The sequence below is a fragment of the Xyrauchen texanus genome, chromosome 36 (assembly GCF_025860055.1).
Source record: "Xyrauchen texanus isolate HMW12.3.18 chromosome 36, RBS_HiC_50CHRs, whole genome shotgun sequence".
NCBI classification, from domain to species: domain Eukaryota; kingdom Metazoa; phylum Chordata; class Actinopteri; order Cypriniformes; family Catostomidae; genus Xyrauchen; species Xyrauchen texanus.
This window is the reverse complement of record NC_068311.1, coordinates 5691789-5717263: the sequence shown is the minus strand read 5'-3', so window position 1 is coordinate 5717263 and position 25475 is coordinate 5691789. Positions and strand designations below refer to the sequence as shown.

The 25475-nt window shown below is 37.3% G+C and overlaps 2 protein-coding genes across 5 annotated transcripts in view; both read right to left on the bottom strand.

Moving 5' to 3' along the window:
- Nucleotides 1–920: 920 nt before the first annotated feature.
- On the bottom strand, nt 921–18816 carry LOC127630080 (protein sel-1 homolog 3). Its single transcript, XM_052107491.1, has 23 exons — nt 18573–18816; nt 17974–18469; nt 16568–16694; nt 15171–15292; nt 14954–15069; nt 14790–14851; nt 14556–14688; nt 14044–14164; nt 12813–12956; nt 12516–12715; nt 12149–12328; nt 11679–11798; nt 11132–11272; nt 10622–10684; nt 7030–7203; nt 6811–6938; nt 6515–6598; nt 6147–6237; nt 5979–6063; nt 3823–3932; nt 2199–2326; nt 1867–1969; nt 921–1648 (listed from the first exon to the last, which is right to left on the bottom strand). Exons 1-23 carry the CDS (start codon nt 18624–18626, stop codon nt 1502–1504), a joined length of 3129 nt encoding a protein of 1042 aa, XP_051963451.1. The 5' UTR covers nt 18627–18816; the 3' UTR covers nt 921–1501.
- A 2326-nt stretch (nt 18817–21142) lies between these two features.
- LOC127629951 (stromal interaction molecule 1-like) overlaps nt 21143–25475 on the bottom strand; it is a 65227-nt gene continuing 60894 nt past the window's right edge. For 3 of the 4 annotated variants that reach the window (XM_052107286.1, XM_052107283.1, XM_052107284.1), the window contains one exon: nt 21143–24090. In XM_052107286.1, the coding sequence (XP_051963246.1) occupies nt 23568–24090 (523 nt within the window). In that variant the 3' untranslated portion in view covers nt 21143–23567. Of the gene's footprint in view, nt 24091–24929; nt 25009–25475 lie in introns of all 4 variants that reach the window. The other variant, XM_052107285.1, reaches the window with a different exon arrangement.

The following is a 25475-nucleotide window of genomic DNA, read 5'->3' as shown; positions in this document are numbered from 1 at the left end:
CAATTGCCGTAATCAAAAAAATATCTCATTCTCACTACAGCAATGTGAAAAACTATATTACTTAAATATAAAGTATATATGCATAATTGTAGAATTTATTGTGCTGCTTTTATGCTTATTAAATAATAAAAAATAATCATTTGTTTTACTGTCATACTGTAAAAAATACTGTATTACAGTAACGGAAATCCTTATTGAGAATAATCAGAATTACAAAGAAAAATACTAAATTAATACAACACAGTCCTAAAATAAGCTTCTTTTTTAACGTAAAATATCATTAATTTTTAATTTTTTCTATTTTAAAATAATAACGCACTCTCCTTTTGATTTCTCTTAAATGCCATAATCATCATGTAATGTACAGTAATTATATATGAAAGCCAATCAGGGAGATAGAGGCAATGTTTCAGGATGATTGAGGGATTAAAATAGTGTTCAGTCTAATGTATTCCCTAAAACATTTATAAAAATCCAGTTTAATAAAATATGCTGTACATAAGTGCCACATTATTTAAACACAAATATTATGTAAAAAATATATTATGTAAACGCAGTAAGATTGGCATCCCCTGACGACGATTCTACACTTGACATAGTGTGGTGAACTCCCTGTATCTGGGGATTAGTCCGTTTTTCGTGTTGTTTTAATTAGCCGTGAGTTGTGTTGTGTGTTCCCGGGGCACCTGGTGTAATCGTGGGCACATCACAGCTTGCTGTGCACCTGCTGTTTGCATCATTCCACACAGAAGCCTGGGGAGTCCTCACACTCCTTCATTAGAAGCAGACAGAGTTGCCCCATCAGAGTACCATACCTCCAAGAGAGGTAAAAATTAGTTTGTCTTGAGCCACTGCCTGAACTCTCTTAAGAAATTGTATTTCAGAAACAAGAGGCTAAGACCAGTACTGGGAATTAACTTAAAAAAAAATATTACTTTATTGAGAAGAACTTTTTGATTATTATTTTTTGTATTTATTTTTTTAACACCTAAATCTTGTATGAAACTCTTTTAAAAGTACTCATAGAAAAAGGTCATTTTACATCAGGGTAAAACTTTATATCACATTTGATGATGAATATGTGTTTTTCAGTTGCTTCCCAACAGTATTTCACAGTTAAAGGGATAGTTCACTCAAAAAAAAAGAATTCTGTCATCTTGTACTCACCCTTGTGTCGTTCCAATACTATATGCTAAATATGGAGCACACAAGAAGTAATCTTAAAAAGCTTCAGGTAAATAATCCCCTAATTTTAGTCTGTTCTTCACTCAACGTTATAGTATGACTCTTTTTGCATAAGTCATATAGACTTATTTTACTAAATGTTATGATGTTTTTGGAGCTTTACAATATGTTCATCTTCGGGTGAACTATCCCTTTAAATATTGTGATTTTTTCACAAAGATATATATATATAAAAAAAGAAAGAAAAGTGGAAAAAAAAAATCCCCTGTTAAAAAAACATGTGTTGAAGTATCACTTAAAAACATTATTCATGGCTTTAAGATTCCTCCTCCTCTTCTTCTTGGGTTTGGCTGGAACTGGAAGTAGATGTTAGTGAAGTTTGTTGGCAGGGTGCTGTCCTCCATTTAAATAGTCTGATTATAAATGACAGAGTTCCAACTGCTGCTGAAACGGTTGCAAAGAGCTACAAGAAAAGAGAGGATCAGTGTAAATATTTCAATGTGATAATTCACCCCTCACCATTAGCTCATCTAGATGATTCTTAAAATATTACCATATTATGATTTTAACCAAGTAACCACAGGAGCTCCCTCATGGGTGTATCATGCACTTAAAACTATAAAATAAATTAAATAACCATAGACTTTGTGCCCTTTTCTCAAAGACAAGAAGTACACAGACCTTTATTGCAATATCCTTATCTATCTGGAAGGATTGTAGGTGTGCTTTGAACAGTGCCAATGTACAGGGTAAGTATGCTTCAGTGCTATTGGTTTCTCTACACCTAGAGCACAGAAAAACAAAAGACAGACACAACAGCGCATGTTGAAAAAGACATCCAATTAATCAATAACAATTAAGAGTCACCATGCTAATATTCAGTACAACAACATGAATCGTAGCTTTATTAACAAGAAGTTAATATCAGTTAACTTGTGTTTTAGACACAATTTGGTCAGTTATTTTGTCTATTTGTGTTCCACTTATAAAAACAATATTTTTAAATGTCTTGCCTGTGGAAAAGGGTGATGAGGAGCTGTTGTTTGTCTGTTAAGTATAGATGCAGTAAATTAAGCTCAGAAAGAAGACTAAAGGGAAGAGACTCTCCCAATTGAACAAGGAGGCCAAGATTATACCACCCCTGAGGAGACAAAAAATATCATCAGTACTACTGCATACACACAGCATGAGCACACAAACACACATACACAACCTGAAATGAAACTAAATTGAACACACACAGGCAAAACAATGCAACATAAAAACAAAGCAGCCAATAAAAATATAAAAGCAAAGCGAAAAGAAAAAGGAAAGGCAACAAAGAAAAGAAACAGGAAAAAAAAAATCTAAGGATCAAGAACAGGAAAAAAAGGAAAAAAGAATAGGAAATGAAAGGAATGCAAAGAAATTGAAAGGAAAATAAAAGGAACTTAAATTAAATGAAAGGAAATTAAAGCAACATAAAGGACAGGAAAAGAAAGGAATGCAAAGCAAAGAAAATGAAAATAAAATAAAAGGAAAAGAGAGGAGAGGAGAGCAAACCAATGGAAAGGAAAGGAGAAGAGAGAAGGTAAAAGCAATGGGATGGAAAGGAAAGGAGAAGAGAAGAGAAGAGAAGAGAAGAGAAGAGAAGAGAAGAGAAGAGAAGAGAAGAGGTCAAAGCAATGGGATGGAAAGGAGAGCAAGGAGAGGAGAAGAGAAGAGAAGAGAAGAGAAGAGAAGAGAGAAGGTCAAAGCAATGGGATGGAAAGGAAAGGAGAAGAGAAGAGAAGAGAAGAGAAGAGAAGAGAAGAGAAGAGAAGAGAGAAGTTCAAAGCAATGGGATGGAAAGGAAAGGAGAAGAGAAGAGAAGAGAAGAGAAGAGAAGAGGTCAAAGCAATGGGATGGAAAGGAAAGGAGAAGAGAAGAGAAGAGAAGAGAGAAGGTCAAAGCAATGGGATGGAAAGGAAAGGAGAAGAGAAGAGAAGAGAAGAGAAGAGAAGAGAAGAGAAGAGAAGAGAGAAGGTCAAAGCAATGGGATGGAAAGGAAAGGAGAAGAGAAGAGAAGAGAAGAGAAGAGAAGAGAAGAGAAGAGAGAAGGTCAAAGCAATGGGATGGAAAGGAAAGGAGAAGAGAAGAGAAGAGAAGAGAAGAGAGAAGGTCAAAGCAATGGGATGGAAAGGAAAGGAGAAGAGAAGAGAAGAGAAGAGAAGAGAAGAGAAGAGAAGAGAAGGTCAAAGCAATGGGATGGAAAGGAAAGGAGAAGAGAAGAGAAGAGAGAAGGTCAAAGCAATGGGATGGAAAGGAAAGGAAAGGAAAGGAGAGGAGAAGAGAAGAGAAGAGAGAAGTTCAAACCAATGGGATGGAAAAGGAAAGGAGAAGAGAAGAGGAGAAGGTCAAAGCAATGAGATGGAAAGGAAAGGAAAGGAGAAGAGAAGAGAAGAGAAGAGAAGAGAGAAGTTCAAACCAATGAGATGGAAAGGAAAGGAAAGGAAAGGAGAAGAGAGGTCAAAACAATGGAAAGGAAAGGAAAGGAAAGGAAAGGAAAGGGAAAGGTTATAAGTTATATGACAGAAGACTATTCAATAAAACTTCCAGCTCATTCAAGATTAGAAATTAGTCCAACTAAGAGAATCAGGTCTTTGTTGTCAAAGGTACCTGTGGTTCATTCTTAAGAGCTGCTTGTTTGTACATCTCTGCTGCATTAGAAACCTCTTTCCTGCCCAAAGCCTGTCCACCATAGAACAGATCTCCCATTCGGATCAAAGCTGAGAGGGAAAATAATATCCATCAACACTCAAAGCTACAGGAAGCATGAGAATCCACACATGTACTAATGCACTAATAACAGGATGCTGAGACAAACCTCAGGTGCCCTTCAAGCTTTGAGCTTTTCAGTTCACTTTAAGTCATGAATAACTGCCGCTATCCAACCCACATACACTCACCTAAAGGATTATTAGGAACACCATACTAATACTGTGTTTGACCCCCTTTCGCCTTCAGAACTGCCTTAATTCTACGTGGCATTGATTCAACAAGGTGCTGAAAGCATTCTTTAGAAATGTTGGCCCATATTGATAGGATAGCATCTTGCAGTTGATGGAGATTTGTGGGATGCACATCCAGGGCACGAAGCTCCCGTTCCACCACATCCCAAAGATGCTCTATTAGGTTGAGATCTGGTGACTGTGGGGGCCATTTTAGTACAGTGACCTCATTGTCATGTTCAAGAAACCAATTTGAAATGATTCGAGCTTTGTGACATGGTGCATTATCCTGCTGGAAGTAGCCATCAGAGGATGGGTACATGATGGACATGGTCAGAAACAATGCTCAGGTAGGCCATGGCATTTAAACAATGCCCAATTGGCACTAAGGGGCCTAAAGTGTGCCAAGAAAACATCCCCCACACCATTACACCACCACCACCAGCCTGCACAGTGGTAACAAGGCATGATGGATCCATGTTCTCATTCTGTTTACGCCAAATTCTGACTCTACCATCTGAATGTCTCAACAGAAATCGAGACTCATCAGACCAGGCAACATTTTTCCAGTCTTCAACTGTCCAATTTTGGTGAGCTCTTGCAAATTGTAGCCTCTTTTTCCTATTTGTAGAGGAGATGAGTGGTACCCGGTGGGGTCTTCTGCTGTTGTAGCCCATCTGCCTCAAGGTTGTGCGTGTTGTGGCTTCACAAATGCTTTGCTGCATACCTCGGTTGTAACGAGTGGTTATTTCAGTCAAAGTTGCTCTTTTATCAGCTTGAATCAGTCGGCCCATTCTCCTCTGACCTCTAGCATCAACAAGGCATTTTCGCCCACAGGACTGCCGCATACTGGATGTTTTTCCCTTTTCACACCATTCTTTGTAAACCCTAGAAATGGTTGTGCGTGGAAATCCCAGCAACTGAGCAGATTGTGAAATACTCAGACCGGCCCGTCTGGCACCAACAACCATGCCACGCTCAAAATTGCTTAAATCACCTTTCTTTCCCATTCTGACATTCAGTTTGGAGTTCAGGAGATTGTCTTGACCAGGACCACACCCCTAAATGCATTGAAGCAACTGCCATGTGATTGGTTGATTAGATAATTGCATTAATGAGAAATTGAACAGGTGTTCCTAATAATCCTTTAGGTGAGTGTATATACTGTATAGCCACATAATAGATCACCCAAAAATGTAAGTGTTATCATCATTCACTTGCCCTCATGCCGTTCCAACCTAGTATTAGTTTCTTCTGTGAAACCCAAAATGAGATGCGGGGCAATATCCATCCATCCATCCATCGTCAACCGCTTATCCTGTGTACAGGGTCGCGGGGGGCTGGAGCCTATCCCAGCTAACATTGGGCGAAAGGCAGGGGACACCCTGGACAGGTCGCCAGTGCGGGGCAATATGTCAGAGTTTTTTCATATAATGCAAGTGGATGGTGATTCATACAGCAAAGCTCCAAAAATAAAAAATAAAAACATTTTAATGTGTAATCCTTGCATGTAAATTTCAAAGCTACAGCAGAGGGGAGGAATAAAGACTTAAATGTGTGTTTGTTCTTTTGGTCTGCTTCAAAAGACTTGGAATGTAGTGCATGAGTCATATGGACTAATTTAATGAGACCTCTATGGGGCTTTTTGAAGTTAGGTAGCATCAATCAACGTCCACTTTTGGTGTGTGTTAAACAGAAGCTCTGACATTCTGCCTAACATCTCCTTTTGTACTTAGAAAATAATGCTGGGTTGGAACAACATAAATTACACAATTTTCATTTTTGTGTGAACGATTGCTTTAATCTCAGGTTTTGTATATTTACCATAAGGAGCATGATCTTGGCCCTGTACTGACATGTTATAGTATCTTAACATGCACTGAGTCACCAGTGCTGGATGCAGAGAGTCCTGTAATAGAGAAACCATCTGTCAAAGACAATCGAGTGAATAAATTCATCTGAATGTAGAGCAAGCCTTAAGAAAAGACTCACAGAGTTGAGTTCACACAGGTACGCCACATTAAACTGAGCAGCTTCAAATCCACTCTCTGCTGTACTGAGATAATAAATCAAAGCCATTATCCTGTAACAATGAGAGAGAGAGAGAGAGAGAGAGAGATGTTAATATAAAAAGGATATTAATATAATTGTAATATTATCAGGACAAATGCGATCAGATTGGATTAGAGCTTCGCACTAAAATACTTTTATTTATGTATTGTGTATATAATAACACTGATATGAGTACAAACAAAAAGTGCATTTTCACAACAGGGGTCGATACAATAACCGTATCTGGAGGTTGCATACAATGAAAAGACAATGAAATATACTATGCAGTGTGAACAGCAAAGATTTACCAGTTTCCTTTGAGATACGCATTCAGCCCTTTCCTTAAGACTGTTCCTAGATATCCATTCTGTTCAGAGGCCCATTTAACCCACCTGAAGTCAAAGGAGAAAGGGAAAAAAACATGTTTAAACAGACATAATAGTTATAACACATGTGCAATTAATACTTTTAATATTACTTTCCGATTTTGTGTAAGTTGTCATATAATGTTCGTTCTTGTCTATAATGTTTACTCTTTGCAAACATACATATTATCAAAATTATTCTTTAGTTGCATACAGCCATACAGGAGCCATATACTTACAGAACAGCATCTGCTGGACGTCGGGACACTTGGCCAGGTATCCCATGAATCCATATATTAGCCAATTCAATGCCACCATTTATGTGTCCTCTCTGAGCTGACCTCAGGAAATACTTATATGCCTTAAACTGATAATACAGCAGAAGTATAAATTATAGCAACTGAGAGCATCACAAATGTGCAATTTCAATAATGGATTTAAAAGGATTTTTATCATGCCTGGTCTGCAGGATGTCCAGGATAGAGGCCCTGCGAATAGAAAACTCCCAGATTCATGGCAGCATCAGGGTGACCCTTTGCATCAGCCTCTTCCCACAGATGTACAGCCTTCTCGTAATCTTTCTCAAACTGCTCATAGTACCAGCCAAGAGCGGTGATAGCCGGAACAAACCCCTGCCAGACAGAGAAACATGACCATCATGTACATGGCTCTGAAGTTTAACAGCTTGACTGATTTCATTCTATTAGATATTCTACAGTAACATTCTGTAGATGACACATTTCTATTAAAGCTGAAATAACTTTATTCACATCTTTTTAAAAACTATCCATAAAAATGTTACATTAAAGGGATAGATCACCCAAAAATGAAACTTCTCTGATCATGTACTCGCCCTCATGCCATCCCAGATGTGAATGACTTTCTTTCTTCTGTTGAACACATATGAAGATTTTAAAAAGAATATCTCAGCTCTGTAGGTCCATACAATGCAAATTAATGGTGTCCAAAACTTTGAAGGTCCAAAAAGCATACAAAGGCAGCATACAAGCAATCCACACAACTCCAGAGGTTAAATCCATGTCTTCAGAAGTGATATGATAGGTGTGGGTGAGAAACAGATAAACTTTTTTTTTACTATAGATCTCCATGGCGATTCGCATTCTACATGTAAATCACAACCTTACTGGGCAGGGAGGAGAATTTGTAGTAAAAAATGACTGTAATATTGATCTGTTTCTCACCCTCACTTATCATATCGCTTCAGAAGATATGCATTTAAACACTGGAGTCGTGTGAATTACTTTTATGTGCTTTTTTGACCTTTGAAGTTCTAACCACCATTCACTTGCCTTGTATGGACCTACAGAGCTGAAATATTCTAATAAAAAACTTAATTTGTGTTCTGCAGAAGAAATAAAGATATACATTTGGGATGGCATGAGGCATAACGTAACTTGGTTATACAGAAAATATATACATTCTATTATTATAAAACAATAGCGCATGGATATATTAAAATGACAGTTATGATTCCACATCAATACTGAATTGTGTCAACATATTTATAATGTACAGTCTATTTTATAGTGCATCAAAATTAAGCTGATGGGAACGCAACTTATCCCTAAAATTTCACAAGTGTTGACATAATATTTTTCCATTTAAAACTAGTGCATAAACTCTATGTCGGTAATTCAAATGTTGCAAAAAACTGGTTTGTAAACAACAATTTGTAAACAGAATTGGCATTAACGCAAAATGTAGTGTCACATGACATAATTTGCCCCAATCGTTAGCCTGTGTTAATCATGACGACAAGGTATAGGATCCTTGAATTCCAATTTATTGTACATGATTATGGATTGATCTTAACAGCATATATATCCGATGCTGCAAACGTGACACTTCCAGGAGTGCTGACACAAATATCTCATATTATGCACATCGACAAGTGCACGAAGAACAAATGAATGGCCACTGTTTGTGATTAATTTAATCATGGTAGACATCCGTTTATTCATTAAAGTTGCTTTTCCACAAAGTTCAAAATAATAGACGGCTGTCACGGAATTTGCCCACAATACAAAAAATATATAATTCCTGTGCACAAAGATTTTTTAAATTAAAAATAAATACACAATACTAGGAGAAAAGCATCAGTGTGCTTTTTAGGAACACTAACATATAGCCCAATTTTATAAAATTATTGTTCAGCTTACTTTTGAAAAAATGCAGGCAAAATTCCCTGTGTTAAATTAAATAAACTACCAAATGAAAAAAGCATTAAATTAAAAAAATTAATTACCAAATGAATTTTTTATATATATATACCTATATACTTGCCTTTTCTTTACACAAACATAAATTAGCCTTACCCTGTTCTGTTGACGAAAAACATTGTCTGAATAACATTCTAAGAATGTTCTACACTTTTATTCAAGACTATAAACTATCAGAACTATTTATCCAAATCTGAGTTCACTGTCAGAAAATGAGCTTTAGAACATTTTTAAATGTTTAAATATTTTAAATCTAACCCTCTTTACCTCAGATCATATTTGCTGAGCTTCTTCAGAAAATGTAAATTGCATTATGACGCTAAATTAAATTTAGATGATAATCAAGTTCAGTTGGTCGTTAAAAGTTGCTGGACAAATATGCGGGACATAATGCAAATGTGATGGCGATGCTTTAGATTAGATGATTGTTCAAAATAGTCTATTGAATAACAGGAATGTATCTGTGGCAGGGCGGAGGGCGGGGCCGGGTCGTGATCCTACGCACCCGTTCCCGTATTAGGCTAATTATGCCTCCGTGAGGGTTAAAGGCTGACTGCAGGGTTTCGTGCGGGAGAGAGAGATCGTTTACGGACATGTCCGTCATGTGTGTGTTTGTGTCTTCTTTTTAGTTTACTATTAAATTATTATTTATATTGAAAAGCCGGTTCTCGCCTCCTCCTTTCCATTGAATACCTTTACACTGGTGCCGAAACCCGGGAGTTAATACGGGACTGGGTGCGTAGGATCACAACCCGGCCCTGCCCTCCGCCCTGCCACAGTATCATATGTAATCCCTGATATTACACTGCAACAATGTTTATTTAATAGCTGTGCACACCGCATATACACATCGATGGATGGTCCTTATACTAAGACCGAAAGTTCCCCCACTACTTGGTGCAGGTTGCCAGCTTGACGATTCATTTTTGGGTCAGAACCGTTGGCAACCTGGGATAGGCGCAACATCAGGACCGATATTACAGTCCTATCAGAAGGGCAACAGCTCCCTTTTGATTGCAATTCCTCCTCTTCTGATTGCTTTTATTTGTGAAATTAAAATGACAGTACGCTGACTAATTTCAAGGACTTGTCTGAATACTCTCCCCATTTTACAAAGACTTTGGAGGAAAACAATTAGGGACCTCTGGGAGGCGAATTAGCGATAAACACACATTTCTGTATGGAAACGGCTTAAGGGCAAATTTATTTTAAATAAACCAGAATTTATGTGACAAAGGGTTTATTTAGGCATGACGTCATCACACACACCATTTGTATCGATAGAAGTCCATTGAATGAAAACAGGCAGAAGACGGCAAATTTCGCAAATTTTTTTAACGCATTTTCACTTTGTCGATAATAAAAAAGCGCAAAAAGTGGATTGAAACTATTATTTTGGTCGATGCTCGGGTCCCTATGGCGTGTGTGCATGAGCGCAAGCATCAGGTAGCTCGCTGCAGTTCACTTAACGGCCACAGGTGTCATTAATAACAAGGGTTTAAGATTTACACATTTCAATTTCATTACAAAATTCCATCAAATTTACAAGTTGAACAAAATGCAAGTAATACAAATTTTAAATATACACATGTATATATTTACATATTATAAAAACGATTAATTTCAATCTGAATTTTGTTTTGAAATTTAAATGCGTAAATCTTTAAATCATTTAAGTGCACAAAAAAACAGGAACATGTATAATAAAGCAAATAGGGTCAATTTTGATTTTGTGTGGATTTTAAATAATGAGTAAAGAAAATAAAAACAAAGACAAACAAAGGCAAGACTAATATGTTTAATACAACACCTGTTCTTTTGCTTTCTTCAGAAATGTAACAGCCCTCTCCACATCTTGTGGAACTCCTTGGCCCTATTTATGCATGAAAATAATAATCAGCAGATCACATGATATGTCATTTGAAACATTCAGACTTCAAATCTTTTGCAAGAGTGCACTCTACTGGCCAGATGTGATATGACATGGAACAGATAATTCACATAACTCATGTGCACTACCAGTAAGTTTCGACACAACTTCTCATGCTTTATTAATACTGTTTTCTATATTTTAGAATATTAATATGTCATCTAAGTCATTGAAACTATAAAAATAAGACAAATGGGAGTGTCAGAATTAAATAGTGACCAAAGAAATGGGATGCTGAGATGCTTTTAAAATAGATTTGAAGCAGATTGGATGTATACTGTATGCTGGAAAACGTGTTGGCTGCTTATCTGCTCTAACTGATCTATTTAAAACATGCTTTTTTAGCTTTGTAAACAAATGTATAAGTATATTACAAAGACAGACTCGAACCGTAAGGAGCACGATGGCATAGTCGTACGTGGAGATGGGATCACGCAGTTTGGTTGCTCCCCTCTCGTAGTGCTTCACTGCGGTTCGAATGTCTGGAGACACACCTTGCTGACCCCAAAACAACATACGGCCCATCGCTTGCTAAAGAGAAAATCAAACACACAAACACCAAAACACAAACTTCAAATTGGGTCAATTATGATTTCATGTACACTTTACTTTATTAATGCATGTCCTTTATTGAGCATGATTCATTGGTGCACGGTATTAAAAAAAAAGTTGTTTGTTTTGTAATATTTTATCAAAATGTAACAGCTTGCTCTGCCTCTGAAACTATTTTCTTTTTGTCTGACTTCACAAATCCATCTTACTTTTCAACCCTCGGAAATATGTAACATTCAGAAGTGAAATTGGCTGCAAATAGTATTTCATGTTGACTTTAAAGATTGCACGAGTTGTCATTTTCAAAAATGCACACGGGACAGTGGAATAACCTCAAAAAGTGTCAAATTCTGTATGTATGTTGGTTGGATCAGGATTTTGGTACCTCTGCTTCAGCCACTCCACTTCGTGCCTGCAGTTTTAGCCAGTGAAACAGATCATCGTTTTCATTGGTTTGCACATTTAATGTTTCTTCATCATTCAAGCGTATTAACTCAACAAAAGTCTACAGAGAAAATGAACATTCATTTTAAAGCTTGCATTTGCATTTGTAAAACATAGTAATATCTAGGACAACTCATTAATGTTGCCTTGTACATTATTTATATTTTTATTAACTTTGAAGCCATATGCTAGAATACTCCTAAAAGTTGATCAAATTAACCTTTAGTACATATATGCAATAAAATTCAGTCTTTCTCTTCAAAATTTTTGTCCAATAAAATGCTCTCAAAATGAGAATGTTCCTTCACCAAATACCACCTGAATCTGATTATCAATAGCACATATAATATTAGATTTATGGCCGTGACGTCAACTAAATCCTATAGGCTATTATATGCTTCATGCTCTTACTTGCTTTGGGTTTGGTGTCTTCTGATCTATGCTGGTTTGTCTTGCAATGTTGATGTAATAAGCATAGGAGAGGTCATGGTCAGGGGTCACCACCAGGTCACCGATAAGGTGCATGTACCCGAGATGCAGCAGGGCCGGTCTCCAGTCCCGCTGAGCCGCCAGCAGAGACAGCAGCCACGCCTGCAGTGCCATAGATTAGATTACATTTAAAACTGCTTCATTCTTTGTTTTAAAATACATGGTGGCTAATCCAATATTTGCCAGTCCAAAGAGATCAGATTGCATATTGCTTGACCTATTAACCCTTGTGAGAATTCATGGATCGTCCTGTGGGGTTTAAACCTTTCAGTTACACACAAACACACACCTTGTATGGCTGCCTCTTGACTCCAAACCCACTGCTGTAGAGCACAGAGGAGAGATGTAGTGCTCTATTGTCTCCTAAACAGCTAGACTGTAGAAGAAAAGGCAACAGCCTGTTTATAGCCTCCACACTGTCGGTTGTTGTCAGCTTACGCAGCACTAGAGAATACAACTCTCTGCCCACCATTTCAGCATTCACCCTGCCTGAGAAAGAGGAAACCACAATATACAAACATTACAAATATGCAACATAAATGCTGTTTTATGATTATTATTATTTCAGCTGTGTAATGTATATTACTGTATTTCTGTGATAGTAGCTTGGTCAAATGGGCAACTTGACGCCTGTGGGGTTTTTTTGGCGATTCGAAGAATGTACACTGTTCCGTTGAGTTTGTTGGACTGTGATTCAGTACAAGCTCTGTGTATGTATCCAAAGAGCTCTCTGGAAATTGATGTTAATAAAATTGACAGTTAGGAATTAAAAAAATTATATTTTAATTTCCTCAAGGAAATAACAGTGCTTGCAAGGCAGCAAAAGAATAGAGCTGGTTCTATGTTTTAGGTTCTGTGTAACTAAAATGCTGCAATTGAGCCACTTTGCTAGTCTCATGACTCTCAGCACAGCCATTGATGTCAGTACTGTATAGTGTAAATGGATAAATGCAAATAAGACAAGACCAATCACTATTCAGTGTGCAAAAAAATGTTAAAAAATGATATATATATATATATAGATATATATATATATATATATATATATATATATATATATATATATATATATTTTTTTTTTTTTTTTTTAAGGTTTATTTGTAATATTTACGCATTTTAATTTCTTTACAAAATTCCATCAAATAAAATTTAGTTATCTTTAACAAAATAAATTAAAAATAAATACGTATATACATTTACGTTTTATTATTTAATTTTAAAAAATTACAAATTACGCAATTTAATAAAATTTTACGTTTATTCTTAACGTTCTTTAAAATACATAGTCTAAATATATATCTATATACTCACATCTATGTATACTGTTTATTTATACTGTATGTATATGCATATAGGATTGTAGATAATATATATATATATATATATATATATATATATATATATATATATATTATTTTTTTTTATTTTTTTATTATTATTTATCTGCAATCCTTTTTCATCAAACCGCACAGTGATGAAGCATTACAGACGTTACAACTTAATTTTCTCTTACAGCATCATTTTCTGTAAAGCTGCTTTGAAACAATGCGTGTTGTGGAAAGCACTATGCAAAAAAAAAAAAAAAAAAAAAAAAAAGCTTTTTTTAACAAATACCCAAAATGAATAAATTAATTAGGAAGATAAGGTTGAATTAAGTAATTAAGCTTAATACTTAGGTTTAAGGGCTTAGAACAAACCCTTGCCAGAATGGTTGAAGAATATCAATTCAATGTTAACTTGCAAGCACTGTATAAAAAAAAAAAAGAGGAAAAAGATGATTGATCTAGTGCCATCTAGTGGACATTGGCAGTATTTACCTGAGATTCTCCGGACAGTGGATTGAGCGGTGAGGAAAAGTTCTGATTTGAATTTCCTACATGATTGGAACCATCCAGTAATATTCACCTTTGATATTACATGAGGAAGGTGAATCTCAGCCTGTAAAAATGAATGTTTAGTCCATGTAAATGCTGCAGATTGTTCAGGACTCAGTAAAATGCCCAGTAACAACCGTTCACATAACATCAACACTGTTCTGAATGCACTAAATTATTAAAGTCATCATGAAATCAAAGTGGCCCTTTTTACTTAATGTGCATGATTCATTGGTGCAACAAAAGAATGTCTGTCTTAGTAATCTTTCATAAAGAAAAAATAATTATAATAGTAATACTTCATTATGACTCTGAAGCGACTACATGTTTTCCTGTTGCATATCCTGTTTTCACTCAGAAATATGTACGATTTTGAGAGCAAAATGGGACCCGAAGAGCACTGCTTATTGAATAAGTGAACATGGATCTGAAAAGCGCAAGGTATCATATCCTACCTGGTCATCTGGGAGCCCCTGTGTGCGATAGTATGTAGTCGGCCCATAATATCCTTCAATTCCCCGTGTGAATTTACCTCCACCAATCACAAAGTAACCTTTCGTGTCATCCAGCTTCAGGTTCATCTTAAACCTGCCCAAAACATCAGAGCCCTCTTATGAAAACAGAATACTGTAAGGTGAAATTTAAGCTTAACTATAGACAATTGAACTGAACAATATGAAGACTCTTACATGTGCTCAGCTTTCTTAATATATTGCTGCTGTCCATCAGTGCATGCAATAGAGAGTTTTGCCTGCAAAGGAGGGAAATATAATAACATTGACCCCCAGATTGTTTTAAATACAATATTTATGCCCCCCACCCTGATTGTTCAATGTCGCCACTACTTTCTCACCATTCTTCCCTGTATATCCAGGCTGAGACGACACCACTGATAAAGAGGAACCTTGAACGGAGAAAGGAACGCTGATGAGTGACCGGCTTCTCCATGTAACTGCACATGAATCTTACCTGTATGAATGTGACAAAAACAAAGGAGAATGTATTTTAACATTTAAAAAAATGACACACATCACCATTAACAATGTGAACTTATGAGATCAGAGCTTTACCGGTTTCAGTGAGGAACAAGGACGGTGTGGAATAGTTATTATCTGAGTCAATGTGGTGTAGAAGTCCACATAAACGGGTACTGCATGGTTTCACCAACAAAACCCAGAGTGAAAAATCACACCTGACAGGGGACAGAACATTTACACGTATTTCTTTATATTATCCCTTAAATAAATCACAAATGGATCTACTATATCTATCTGATATATTTTGATGTTTTACTTGTCAAATATCAAAGAGATAATGCAGCATATCTGGACATTTATTACTTTCACACAGAAATTTCATGACACACAACGGGCATTCAAACACATAATGAGCTACACTTAAGCTACACATGAGTATTTTCTCAGGCACTTATTGTGTGTAAAAAGATGCACAACTTGTTTCAGATGTGCACCCAAATGAAAATATCATACTGTTCATGTGTTGTACTTGCTATAGTTTACTTCCATGTTGTTGTTTTTCTCATCAAATAACAATGTAAAATGTAAATTTAGTCAATCACTGAAACAACAGCGCCATCTTGAGTAACATAACACGTATAAAATATGTATGTGGACACGCATATGGGATAATGATAATTCACCATTGTTGCACAGAAAATCAAAGTGATATCATATTTATTTGTATGAATATAGTACTAATTTCTCTAATAATGAACAATAAATAGATATCCTGTGATAGTAAACTTATGTAGATATTAAATAATCATAAAAATATAATTAAGTGCACAAAAAAAAAATGACACGTCTACTCTTTTGGTTCTCAAGTCATTATACGAATTCATTTTTTGCAATTTGGGCTTTTGTGTGTGTGTGTGTGTGTGTGTGTGTGTGTGTGTGTGTGTGTGTGTGTGTGTGTGTGTGTGTGTGTGTGTGTGTGTGTGTGTGTGTGTGTGTTTATCACTTTGTGGGGACCAAATGTCCCCATAAGGATAGTAAAACCCAACGTTGTGAGGACAATTTGTTGGTCCCCATGAGGAAAACAGCTTATAAATCATACTAAATTATGTTTTTTGAAAATGTAAAAATGCAGAAAGTTTTCTGTGAGGGTTAGGTTTAGGGGTAGGGTTAGGTTTAGGGGATAGAATATAAAGGTTGTACAGTATAAAAACCATTATGTCTATGGAAAGTCCACATAAAACATGGAAACATGGTGTGTGTGTGTGTGTGTGTGTGTGTGTGTGTGTGTGTGTGTGTGTGTGTGTGTGTACTATTTATAAGAGAAAGATTGAAGAATACTAAAGAGGTGTGGGCACAACTCCAAAACATGGATGAGGCAAAGGGTGTGGAATGATGTTCCGGATCAATAAACACCCAAGGTATGTGTTTAAGGGTTATGATTACACTAACTAGGGTTCCCAATAAGGAACTAGAAACTCACAAAAACTCACCAGGGATAATAGATGGATTTGACTCGCAATCCTTCTAATACTTCATTCCTGTAAGGCTGGAGTGTTTTGATGATGCCATAATTTTCGCCAGTAGAGGCATACAATGTGGAAAGAAGAGATGCCACCTCTTCCAGGAAAAATAATGAAAGGGAGAAAAAAGAAATGTAAATTTGTAAATCACACTCAGAGACCTAGCGTAGCAGTAGTTTGTTTATTTAGCAATGACAAACTTTTTTCTTTTCATTAATGATGAAAACTTTTAAAAAATGTATCATAAGTTTTGGGTTACATATAGACTGAATGTTCCCCACCACTTTTTGTGTTCTCTCGTGCATCAAGACGAGCTTTCTACTCGTTTCACTCTTCCACAGCTCACAGCACCCAGCGTGAGGGTGCAAGCTGGGTGCTGAATCAGCTCAATGAGCCAGAAGAGGGATAAAAAGGAGCCGGGGACACCGTTGAGAGAGAGAGAGAGACACACGTGCCTGTGTGTGTGTGTCATTATGGTTCAGTTCAGCGTTGTATGCCAAATTAAAGTTCAATTGATTGTTCACTCCGGTTTTCGCTTCCTCCTTGGTAGGGAAGGCAGAGTCTGCCATAATGGTGCCAAAACCCAGGATAGGAGGAAGAGGCGCCGTCAGAAAACCCTTGCCACTGGGGGAGTGTCGTGAATGATACACTGTTACTGGAGCAGTTCGGCCACAGACAGAGGAGACCTATGCTGTCCTCCAGGGGGAGGGCAGATCGCTGCAGCTCGCTAGGGAGCAGAGGAGCCACAACCATTCACTAGGGGGCAGGGGAGATCGCTGCAGTCTACTGGGAGGTGGAGCAGCCGCTGATGTCTGCCTGGGAGGAGACGGCGCTCTCTGTCATCAGCCAGGAGGCGAGGTCCAGTGCCATCGCCCGGCGTTGCGGAGGACCGTTGCCCGGCTGGCCGAGGACTGAATGGTGGCGTGGTTGGGGACCAGAGGGTCTCTCTCTCTCTCTCTCTCTCTCTCTCTCAAGCTCAGGCACTTTATGAACTACAAATTGTTTAAGTTTAACACAGTGATTTCCATCTTTAAAAACTTTGAATTTAATGTTGTATCCAATATACTAAGACATATCTATATGAATTTATATATGCACATTAGGAATTAATAACTTGACTCAACTCACCATGCAACGATGCAAATAAAGACACAAAAAACATTATTGTTGTATTGCAGCATTCACAATATGTAAATGACTTTAGTTAGAAACTACTGTGGCAGTGCAATACTACTGAATGATTAGCTACCATATTCATGTGCTGTGGTTTTTACATGGTTCCTTGGTAGTGCAATTGTATTTTTTGATGTACCATGTAAAAACAGAAGTTCTTTGTACTTTTTAGTGGCAGATCGAATAAATAAAAATGCATTTACCATTTTCTTTTGCGCACTGTGGCATGTCATCTCTACTGACTCTCCATAGCAACTCTGTGTCCCAGTTGGCACAAAGCAGGTGCTGTTTAAAAGGTCGACTCAGGGGTGTCTGTATATCGATGGGGACAGTCACACTGGCGAGAGAAAACCTGCCCGGTTGGGTGGATTCTGCTGTGCCGATCCATCCACGCAACAAACAGCTGAGCACCCAATTGGACCCGCGTATTATCCAGTCAGGCTGATACACAAGCCAGTCGGGAAAGCGCACCGTTATCACTTTGGTTCCGGCACGACCGGCGTCGCAGGTCCAGTGTTTGTGGAAAACGATTGAGGTAGATCCACTATCGAAAGAAACCAGGACCTGTACGTGCACCACGGAAGATGTAAAACAGGTGTAGACGATTCGTAAAGGACACTTGGAGACGGGCGCGTCAGGTGCGTTGAGAAAAGCCACATCACCAGTGCTGGAAAGGCTTAGACATCCATGTGAAGCCATCTGGATATAATCAAAACAACAGTGTATAATAGTCGAATTCAGGGTAACATCTTTATTAAAGCAGGCCACAACAAAAGTGCGCATAAGCCTATATGTTACTTACAAAAACAAGGATATGAATGGACAACCAACACAATCTTCTTGGCAGTTTTAACATTTTAACACTCCAGGAGACTCCGAGAGACTTAAACTAACCGAATTCTAGTTAAAACATTTTGCTGTGCTCAATAGTGCGCAATGCGTGCTGGTATATTATTGCGTTATTTAGAATATTGCGCCATTTCCTCATCAACTGTGAGTAGGGTGCCCTTAGAATGCAGTTTCATATGAACGTGCTAAAACGGCAAAGCAGGTACTGGAGCGTTCCAACTGGGCCGGAATAACATCCTGTTTAAGCTGCAGGTGTAAGAGCTTATGTCAACAGCATTGAAAGTTCCACCCTCTAATGCAAACCACACGCAAAGTCTTGAATAATTAAGTCTTGTGATACTGTAAGTGTATCGTGTTCTGGTCTGGCTGTAGTTTGCATAGGAATGTACAAGTTTAGCTTTACACTACTATAGCTTATACATATGTATTGGCCTACTATATACATAAAATACAATCTCATAATGATGCAATGCCAATTTGCCCAATTTGGATATGCTCATCTGCATACATTTCAACATAATAGCCGAATAATGTATATAAATATTATTAATAATAACGCTCAGTGTTAAAGGATGAATCTCATAAAATCTGTCAAGAACATATCCAAATTATATTCCAACCCCATATCCAAAGAAATGAGAATAACATATGTGTACCCTATTTAAATGAACTATACATAATTATATTTGTTGTACTGTCTTTAATATATGCTACTCTAAATAATAAATATAATTGGGTCCTACTTTATAGTAAGTGTCTTTAACTAACTACCATGTACTAACATTAAAATACATACAATACAATATGTAACTACACGTTGCCCTTCAAAATTCTTACAAGATTCAGAATATACTACAGGTAGGTTTAGGGTTTAGATTGGGGTTAAGGACTGTGGTAGGGTAAGGTTTAGGGGTAAAGTAAACAGTGTAACTACATGTGTAATTACATGCAGGCACTTTAAATGCAAGTACAATGCAACAACACATACAGCAATGGCCAAAAGTATTGGCAGTGACATAAATATTGCAAAGTTTGCTGCTTCAGTATTTGTAGATTATTTTTTTCCACATGTTTCTATGGTATACTGGAAAACAATGAAAAGCATTTCATGAGTTTTAAAGGCTTTTATTGGCAAAAACATTCAATATATGCAAAGAGTCAATATTTACAGTATTGGCCCTTGTTCTTCATAACCTCTGCAATTCGCTCTGGCATGCTGGATATCAGCTTCTGGGCCAAATCCTGACTGATGGCGATCCATTCTTGCCTTATTAGTGCTCGGAGTTAATCACACTTTGTGGGCTTCTGCTTGTCCGCTCGCCTTTTGAGGATTGACCACAGGTTCTCTATGGCATTAAGATCCAGGGAGTTGCCTGGCCACGGATACAAAATGTCAGTGTAATGATCTACGGCCACTTCATTATCCCTCTTGCCTTGTGACATGGTGCTCCATCATGCTAGAAAATGCACTGATCACCACCAAATTGCTCCTGGATCATTGGGAGAAGTTGCTCTTGCAGGATGTTTTGATACCATTCTTTATTCATGGCAGTGTTACAGTCTGTCCTTGATGTATTTCTTGGAGAGAAGTGGTTCTTTGCTGCCCTTCTTGACACCAGGCCATTGTCCAAAAGTCTTCGCCTCACTGTGCGTGCAGATGCACTCACACCAACCTGCTGCCAATATTGAGCAAGCTCTGCACTGGTGGTGACACCATTCTGTAGCTGACTCCTCAGGAGCTTTCTGGACACTCTGGGATGTCCTGAAGCCTTCTTCACTGCAGTTGAACCTCTCTCCTTGAAGTTCTTGAATAGTTCTTTCAGGTGAAATATTCTTTGCAGCAATTTCCTTGCATGTGAGGCCATTTTGATGCAAATCCATGATGGCTGCAAGTCTTAATTTAGAGGTAATCATTGCAAACGAGAACACGATGATTGGAAGTACTTCTTCCCTCCTTTTATAGCAATCAGTCTGCTCTTATAATCCAATCAGAATGATAGAGTGATTTAACTTTTTACGTACACACTTTCCCAGGTGCTGCTGATATGATTAGTGGAATGATGTTAGCTGGTCATTTTGTACTGGGGCCAAAAAAACTGTGAAATTTGGATTTTTGTGATAAAGTAAATTTAATTTGCCAAAGTAGCTTTTTGCAATTATTTAAAATGCATCTGATCACTCTGCACAATTATCTAGAAACAATGTGAATCAACACCACACCAACTGAAGCAGAAAACTTTGCAAAACAGAAATGTATGTCACTGCCAATACTTTTGGCCACGGCTGTATGTATAATAAGCATACTGTATCAAAGTATTAAGTACATAGTAGTTAAAGACTCCTAATCTAAAGTTGGTCCTATATTACTGTATTGTTTTAATTATTATTATTACAATGCAAAAATATATACCAAATTTCGTTTTCTTTTTTAATTAATACTCACACATGCAAACATAATGCCAAACATTTATAAAAGTGTGTGTATATATATATATATATAAAAGAAAAACACTCTTCTTTTCAAATTTTTTTATTGCTTTCATGCAGGAGTGCCATAAAATTTGAAGACTACAGATTTTAACATTACAGAAGATGCTAAATTATATTTTTTCCTCTTTGTTTTCCTACCTCTCCCTCCACATTATAAGCATAAACAGCTCAAACGGAGAAGTGAATAGTGAAATATCTAAAGAGATAGTGTTAAAAAAAAAGCCCCTATCTTTTCCCCTGTCCGCTGTTGAGAACTGGTGTTGAGAACATGCATAAACACAGTGAAGTGCAGTTTACTGCACCAGACCGGACCGACACACGGGCAACACTGACAAAAGAGCTTCTTCGTGCAAAAGAGGCACAGATGAAACAAATACATATGACCAACAGTTCGTTCCCGGTAAAGACTGATTGGTTAATATGCATTTGAATGTGGACTTTTACCATCTTTTACAAAATAATTAACAGAGAATCATGTTTCGTGCAGCACTGCATTGGTTTGCCTCCAGGTTAGTGGATTTTAAAACCCGGGGGTTGAAACAAAGTTAATGAATTAAAGGAATAGTTCAAGGAATAGTTCAGTGGTTTATTCACCTTCATGTCATTCCAAACATGTAAAACTTTTATCAGTGGAACACAAAAGGTGAATTTTTGAATTCACCAAAAAATTATAATGAAAGTGATCTATACAACTCGTGCACTATATTCCAAATCTTACGATAGTATTTGTGTGGTAAACAGACCAAAATGTAAATTTGTATTCATTGGAAATAATTCAACTGGAAATGCCCTAGCTCTCTTTGACACATTCATGACAGTAGCAATGTCCGATCCGGTTATCGAATACAACAGAGCCAATAATCCAATCAATTTGGAGATCGCCAGCCACAGTCCTCATTCACCTCCATTTTATGGAAAAGAGCAGCAGGAATATGCTTCATTAAATGACATGAAGCAGAGTATATTGACATTTGTGGGTGAACTATTCCTTTAATGCCGAACTACAGTAAACCTAATAAGTTTTTAACCCCCTTTTCTCTATTAATGGAAAGTGTGCTTGTACATTTTAGTGCTATTGGATAAAGATGGCATTTATCTTTGAGATCATTACATAAACCATAAGAACAGAAACTGGTCTCCAATCTCTGAAAATGCACTGTGGTAAAACTCATCTGCCTAAACATCGGACCACTTAAAAGCACTTAAAACGTCACTTCATTATGACAGCAATTTTGTGTGGCCTAGCCTGCTTTCAACATAAATCAGCACCCCAAAACAAGGATTACATTTTATGCAGGTCAAAACAACTGCCTTATATTGTCAAATTCAAAGCAGAGCATCAATGCACTCTTTTAAAAACATTTTAATTCTATGCATCTTTTCAATCATTCATATTAAGCCAATTAAATTACATCAAAGACTCATATTTGTGGTCTTACCAAGCAGAAATTTGAACTTCGGGAAGTGAATACATTTTATGTATAGAGGCTTCGATTTGGCACTTTAGATAAAGCTGACAATATTTTCTTAAGATCTCTTGAAGCTGTAATTATTTATCTTTTATAATATCAAAAAAAAGAAAGGGTGCATTTTGATGGGGTCTCTATATCTGATGTCAACAAAAACAGTCAAGGAATGAGGCCACGGAAAACCTTCATGTTAATATTCATAAACCACCTTGTTTTGTCTGAAAGTTTTGGAATGATCTACACAAAATTTGTAATTGCTTAATTACGCCACATCCCAGGAATCCCTGAAGCCTTAGAGATACTTTCAGTGTCTCGATTTGCGTAAACATGTTTGTGTTTCCAGCATGTTCTCAATTATTTTTTTCTTTACAAAACCAACACATCAACATTCAGAAATAGTGCAACATATTTGAGGGCAGTTTAAAATGATATTTCAGCCCTTTTACAGTTCAGTGTCCATAAATGGTGAAAGAAGCATACCATTAAATATCCAGTTGATGATTTGTTTTAACTTGAAAGACAAAAGATACAGTGTGCTTGTTGAAACAAAAGAACCAGGATATTTTGTGTTTAAGAAAAATGGAGAAAGAGCCAAGCAAACATATAGGAGCATTCAAAGTGCAATCAAACAAAGGCGAAGACATGCAAACTGATACAGATTATACAAGGAAAGAATAGTCCATCATGTGGAAGAATGCTTTGCAAGTCTGGCACTGTCTCCTGCTGAATAAATAATGTGTCACATTCCCAAAAAGTCCAACAGGTTTCCACTGGTGATCCATTCCCACCCACACCTAAAAACCATGCTTTTGTTCCTAAAGTTCTTCTGAAAAGACAAAATGTTTCTACACAGAGCTTGAAAAGGAATTCCGTTGTGCCAATTTCACACCAGGGGTGATGGGGATGGGAAGGAAGGGGAGAATCAAAACATTGATTGTAACAATACAATAAAAAGAAAAGAGGAAAAAATAAAACAATAGCACAGGTTCTCATTTCTTTTGTTTCTTGAAGATCTTGAAGGTGTGTTTCTTGCGACTGGCAGCAGAGTCAGTATCTTCACCTGTAGAACCACTGTCCTCCTCTAGGGGGCTCTTTTTCGAGGCTATCTGAGGGATGCGGCTTCCTGCCTTGCCCCCAGTCAGTCCAGTGGGGGATGGAGAGTCGGGGTCAGTGGAGTTGGGGCTTAGGGAACGTGAGGATTCTGACATGGACATCACCACCTGCGAGCCGTGGATCTCGCTCATGCTGGCAGATTTCTCATTGCTGTACACCTTCTTCATTAAAATTGGACTATCGGAGCCTCCATCGGGAGAGGCGCTCCCGTCTGCGACACGGTTGCCTCCATTGGGAGTGTGTGAGTGGGAGGGGGCACCCTCCTCAGAGCGCGAGAGGGGGCCATGTAGAAGGGAGGTAGGCTTTATAGGTAAGCCTTTAGAGCTGTAGCACAGGCGCAGCTGCTCGCCAGTCTGGGATATACATAAGGAAGAATCAGAGTCGGAGCGGTTCAGGTCTCTATGAAAGAAACAGAAAATTCAGCTTTGGGAGAACACGTGAGATATCAGACAAGTCCAACAACTCACGTATTACATATAAATAGCAATGACATGAAATGCATTAGTTTCAAAGTATCTGTTGAAATAATTCAAAGTAACAATAGTTGTACTGCTATTTCAACTCACTAAGTAGTTGTATAACTCTGAGAGTTCATAAATAAACAAAAGCTAACAAAAGACTACAAAAGTCATCCAAAGTGCAACATGCCAAGGCTCAACTACCCAGAAAGCAGAAAAATCCACACACAATCATTTTAGTTGGCATGCAGGTATGAATTTTTTTAAAAAAAAGAGACAAAGGGTGCAAGGACAGATAATGCATTAAGAGCAAAGTTAACGGAAAATTATGGCTAATTTACAAGATCAGTGTCATGAATGAGTCGTGTCTAGATGAATCTCTGGTCAGGATCACATGCAGCATTAATACACTGTAGGAGTCCTACAACAACCCAACTCCTAACAGTAAAGGCACCTACACACTAGACTAGTTTAATTGATTTCAACTGGCATGGTGCAATGCACTCTGATATACTGTAGCGGTCTGTTGACCAATGAGAATTTCAGAGAGGTGGGTCCAGTTTAACTTTTGGAAAACCAGTTTTCCCCACCCATTTCAGGTCATGGGGTCCTTTCCTTAGGAGTTGAATCAGGTGTGTTAAATAAGGGAGACATCCAAGTTGTGTATTTTTGGGGACACTCTAGGACTACGATTGGGAATTACTGCTCTAGTGTTTAGAAGCACTAAACCTGATAGTGGCAAATTTTAATCTTGCAAGAGTTACGCAGAATGAGGTTTACCATCTACACCAGGTTTACTCATTCCTACTCCTGGACAGCCATCTTCTAACTGTTCAATTCCAACTCTGCTCCAACATACCTGTCGGCAGGGTTGGGGAGTAACAGAATACATGTAATGAGAATATGTATTTAAAATACAAAATATAATTAACTGTATTCCACTACAGTAACAATTTAAATCATTGGTATTTAGAATACTTTGCATTTGATTGTCATTTGTTTAATTTAATATTTAGTCCTTTCAGATGGAAAACACTTATGTGTTACATTCATACGAGCAGACAGAGAAGTAAGTTTGAAGTCTGGAGCAGGAGAAATAGAAATAAACCTTGTGTAAATTGTCAGCTTTACGCTAAGCTAAAATGCTATTTCTAGTCATTTACCATGCACGTTACCATGCACGGTCATATTTTATTATCAATAAAATTCACGTTAGATCATAATTTCTGTTTTTCTAATAAGACCTTTGATATTTGGGCAAAAATCATATTCTTGATCATAATTTTTGTATTGTTTTCCTGTAAAAATATCTCAAATAAAGAGTCT

What these genes read in the sequence shown, in the direction of transcription:
- LOC127630080 (XM_052107491.1), bottom strand. Translation starts at nt 18,626, where the DNA reads ATGTTAAAACTGCCAAGAAGATTGTGTTGGTTGTCCATTCATATCCTT. An exon ending in ACAGTGCGCAAAAGAAAATG is followed by an intron (nt 16,695 to 17,973) that starts GTAAATGCATTT and finishes TTTTCCTGGAAG; the next exon opens with AGGTGGCATCTCTTCTTTCC. An exon ending in TGGATATACAGGGAAGAATG is followed by an intron (nt 14,852 to 14,953) that starts GTGAGAAAGTAG and finishes CCTCCTTTGCAG; the next exon opens with GCAAAACTCTCTATTGCATG.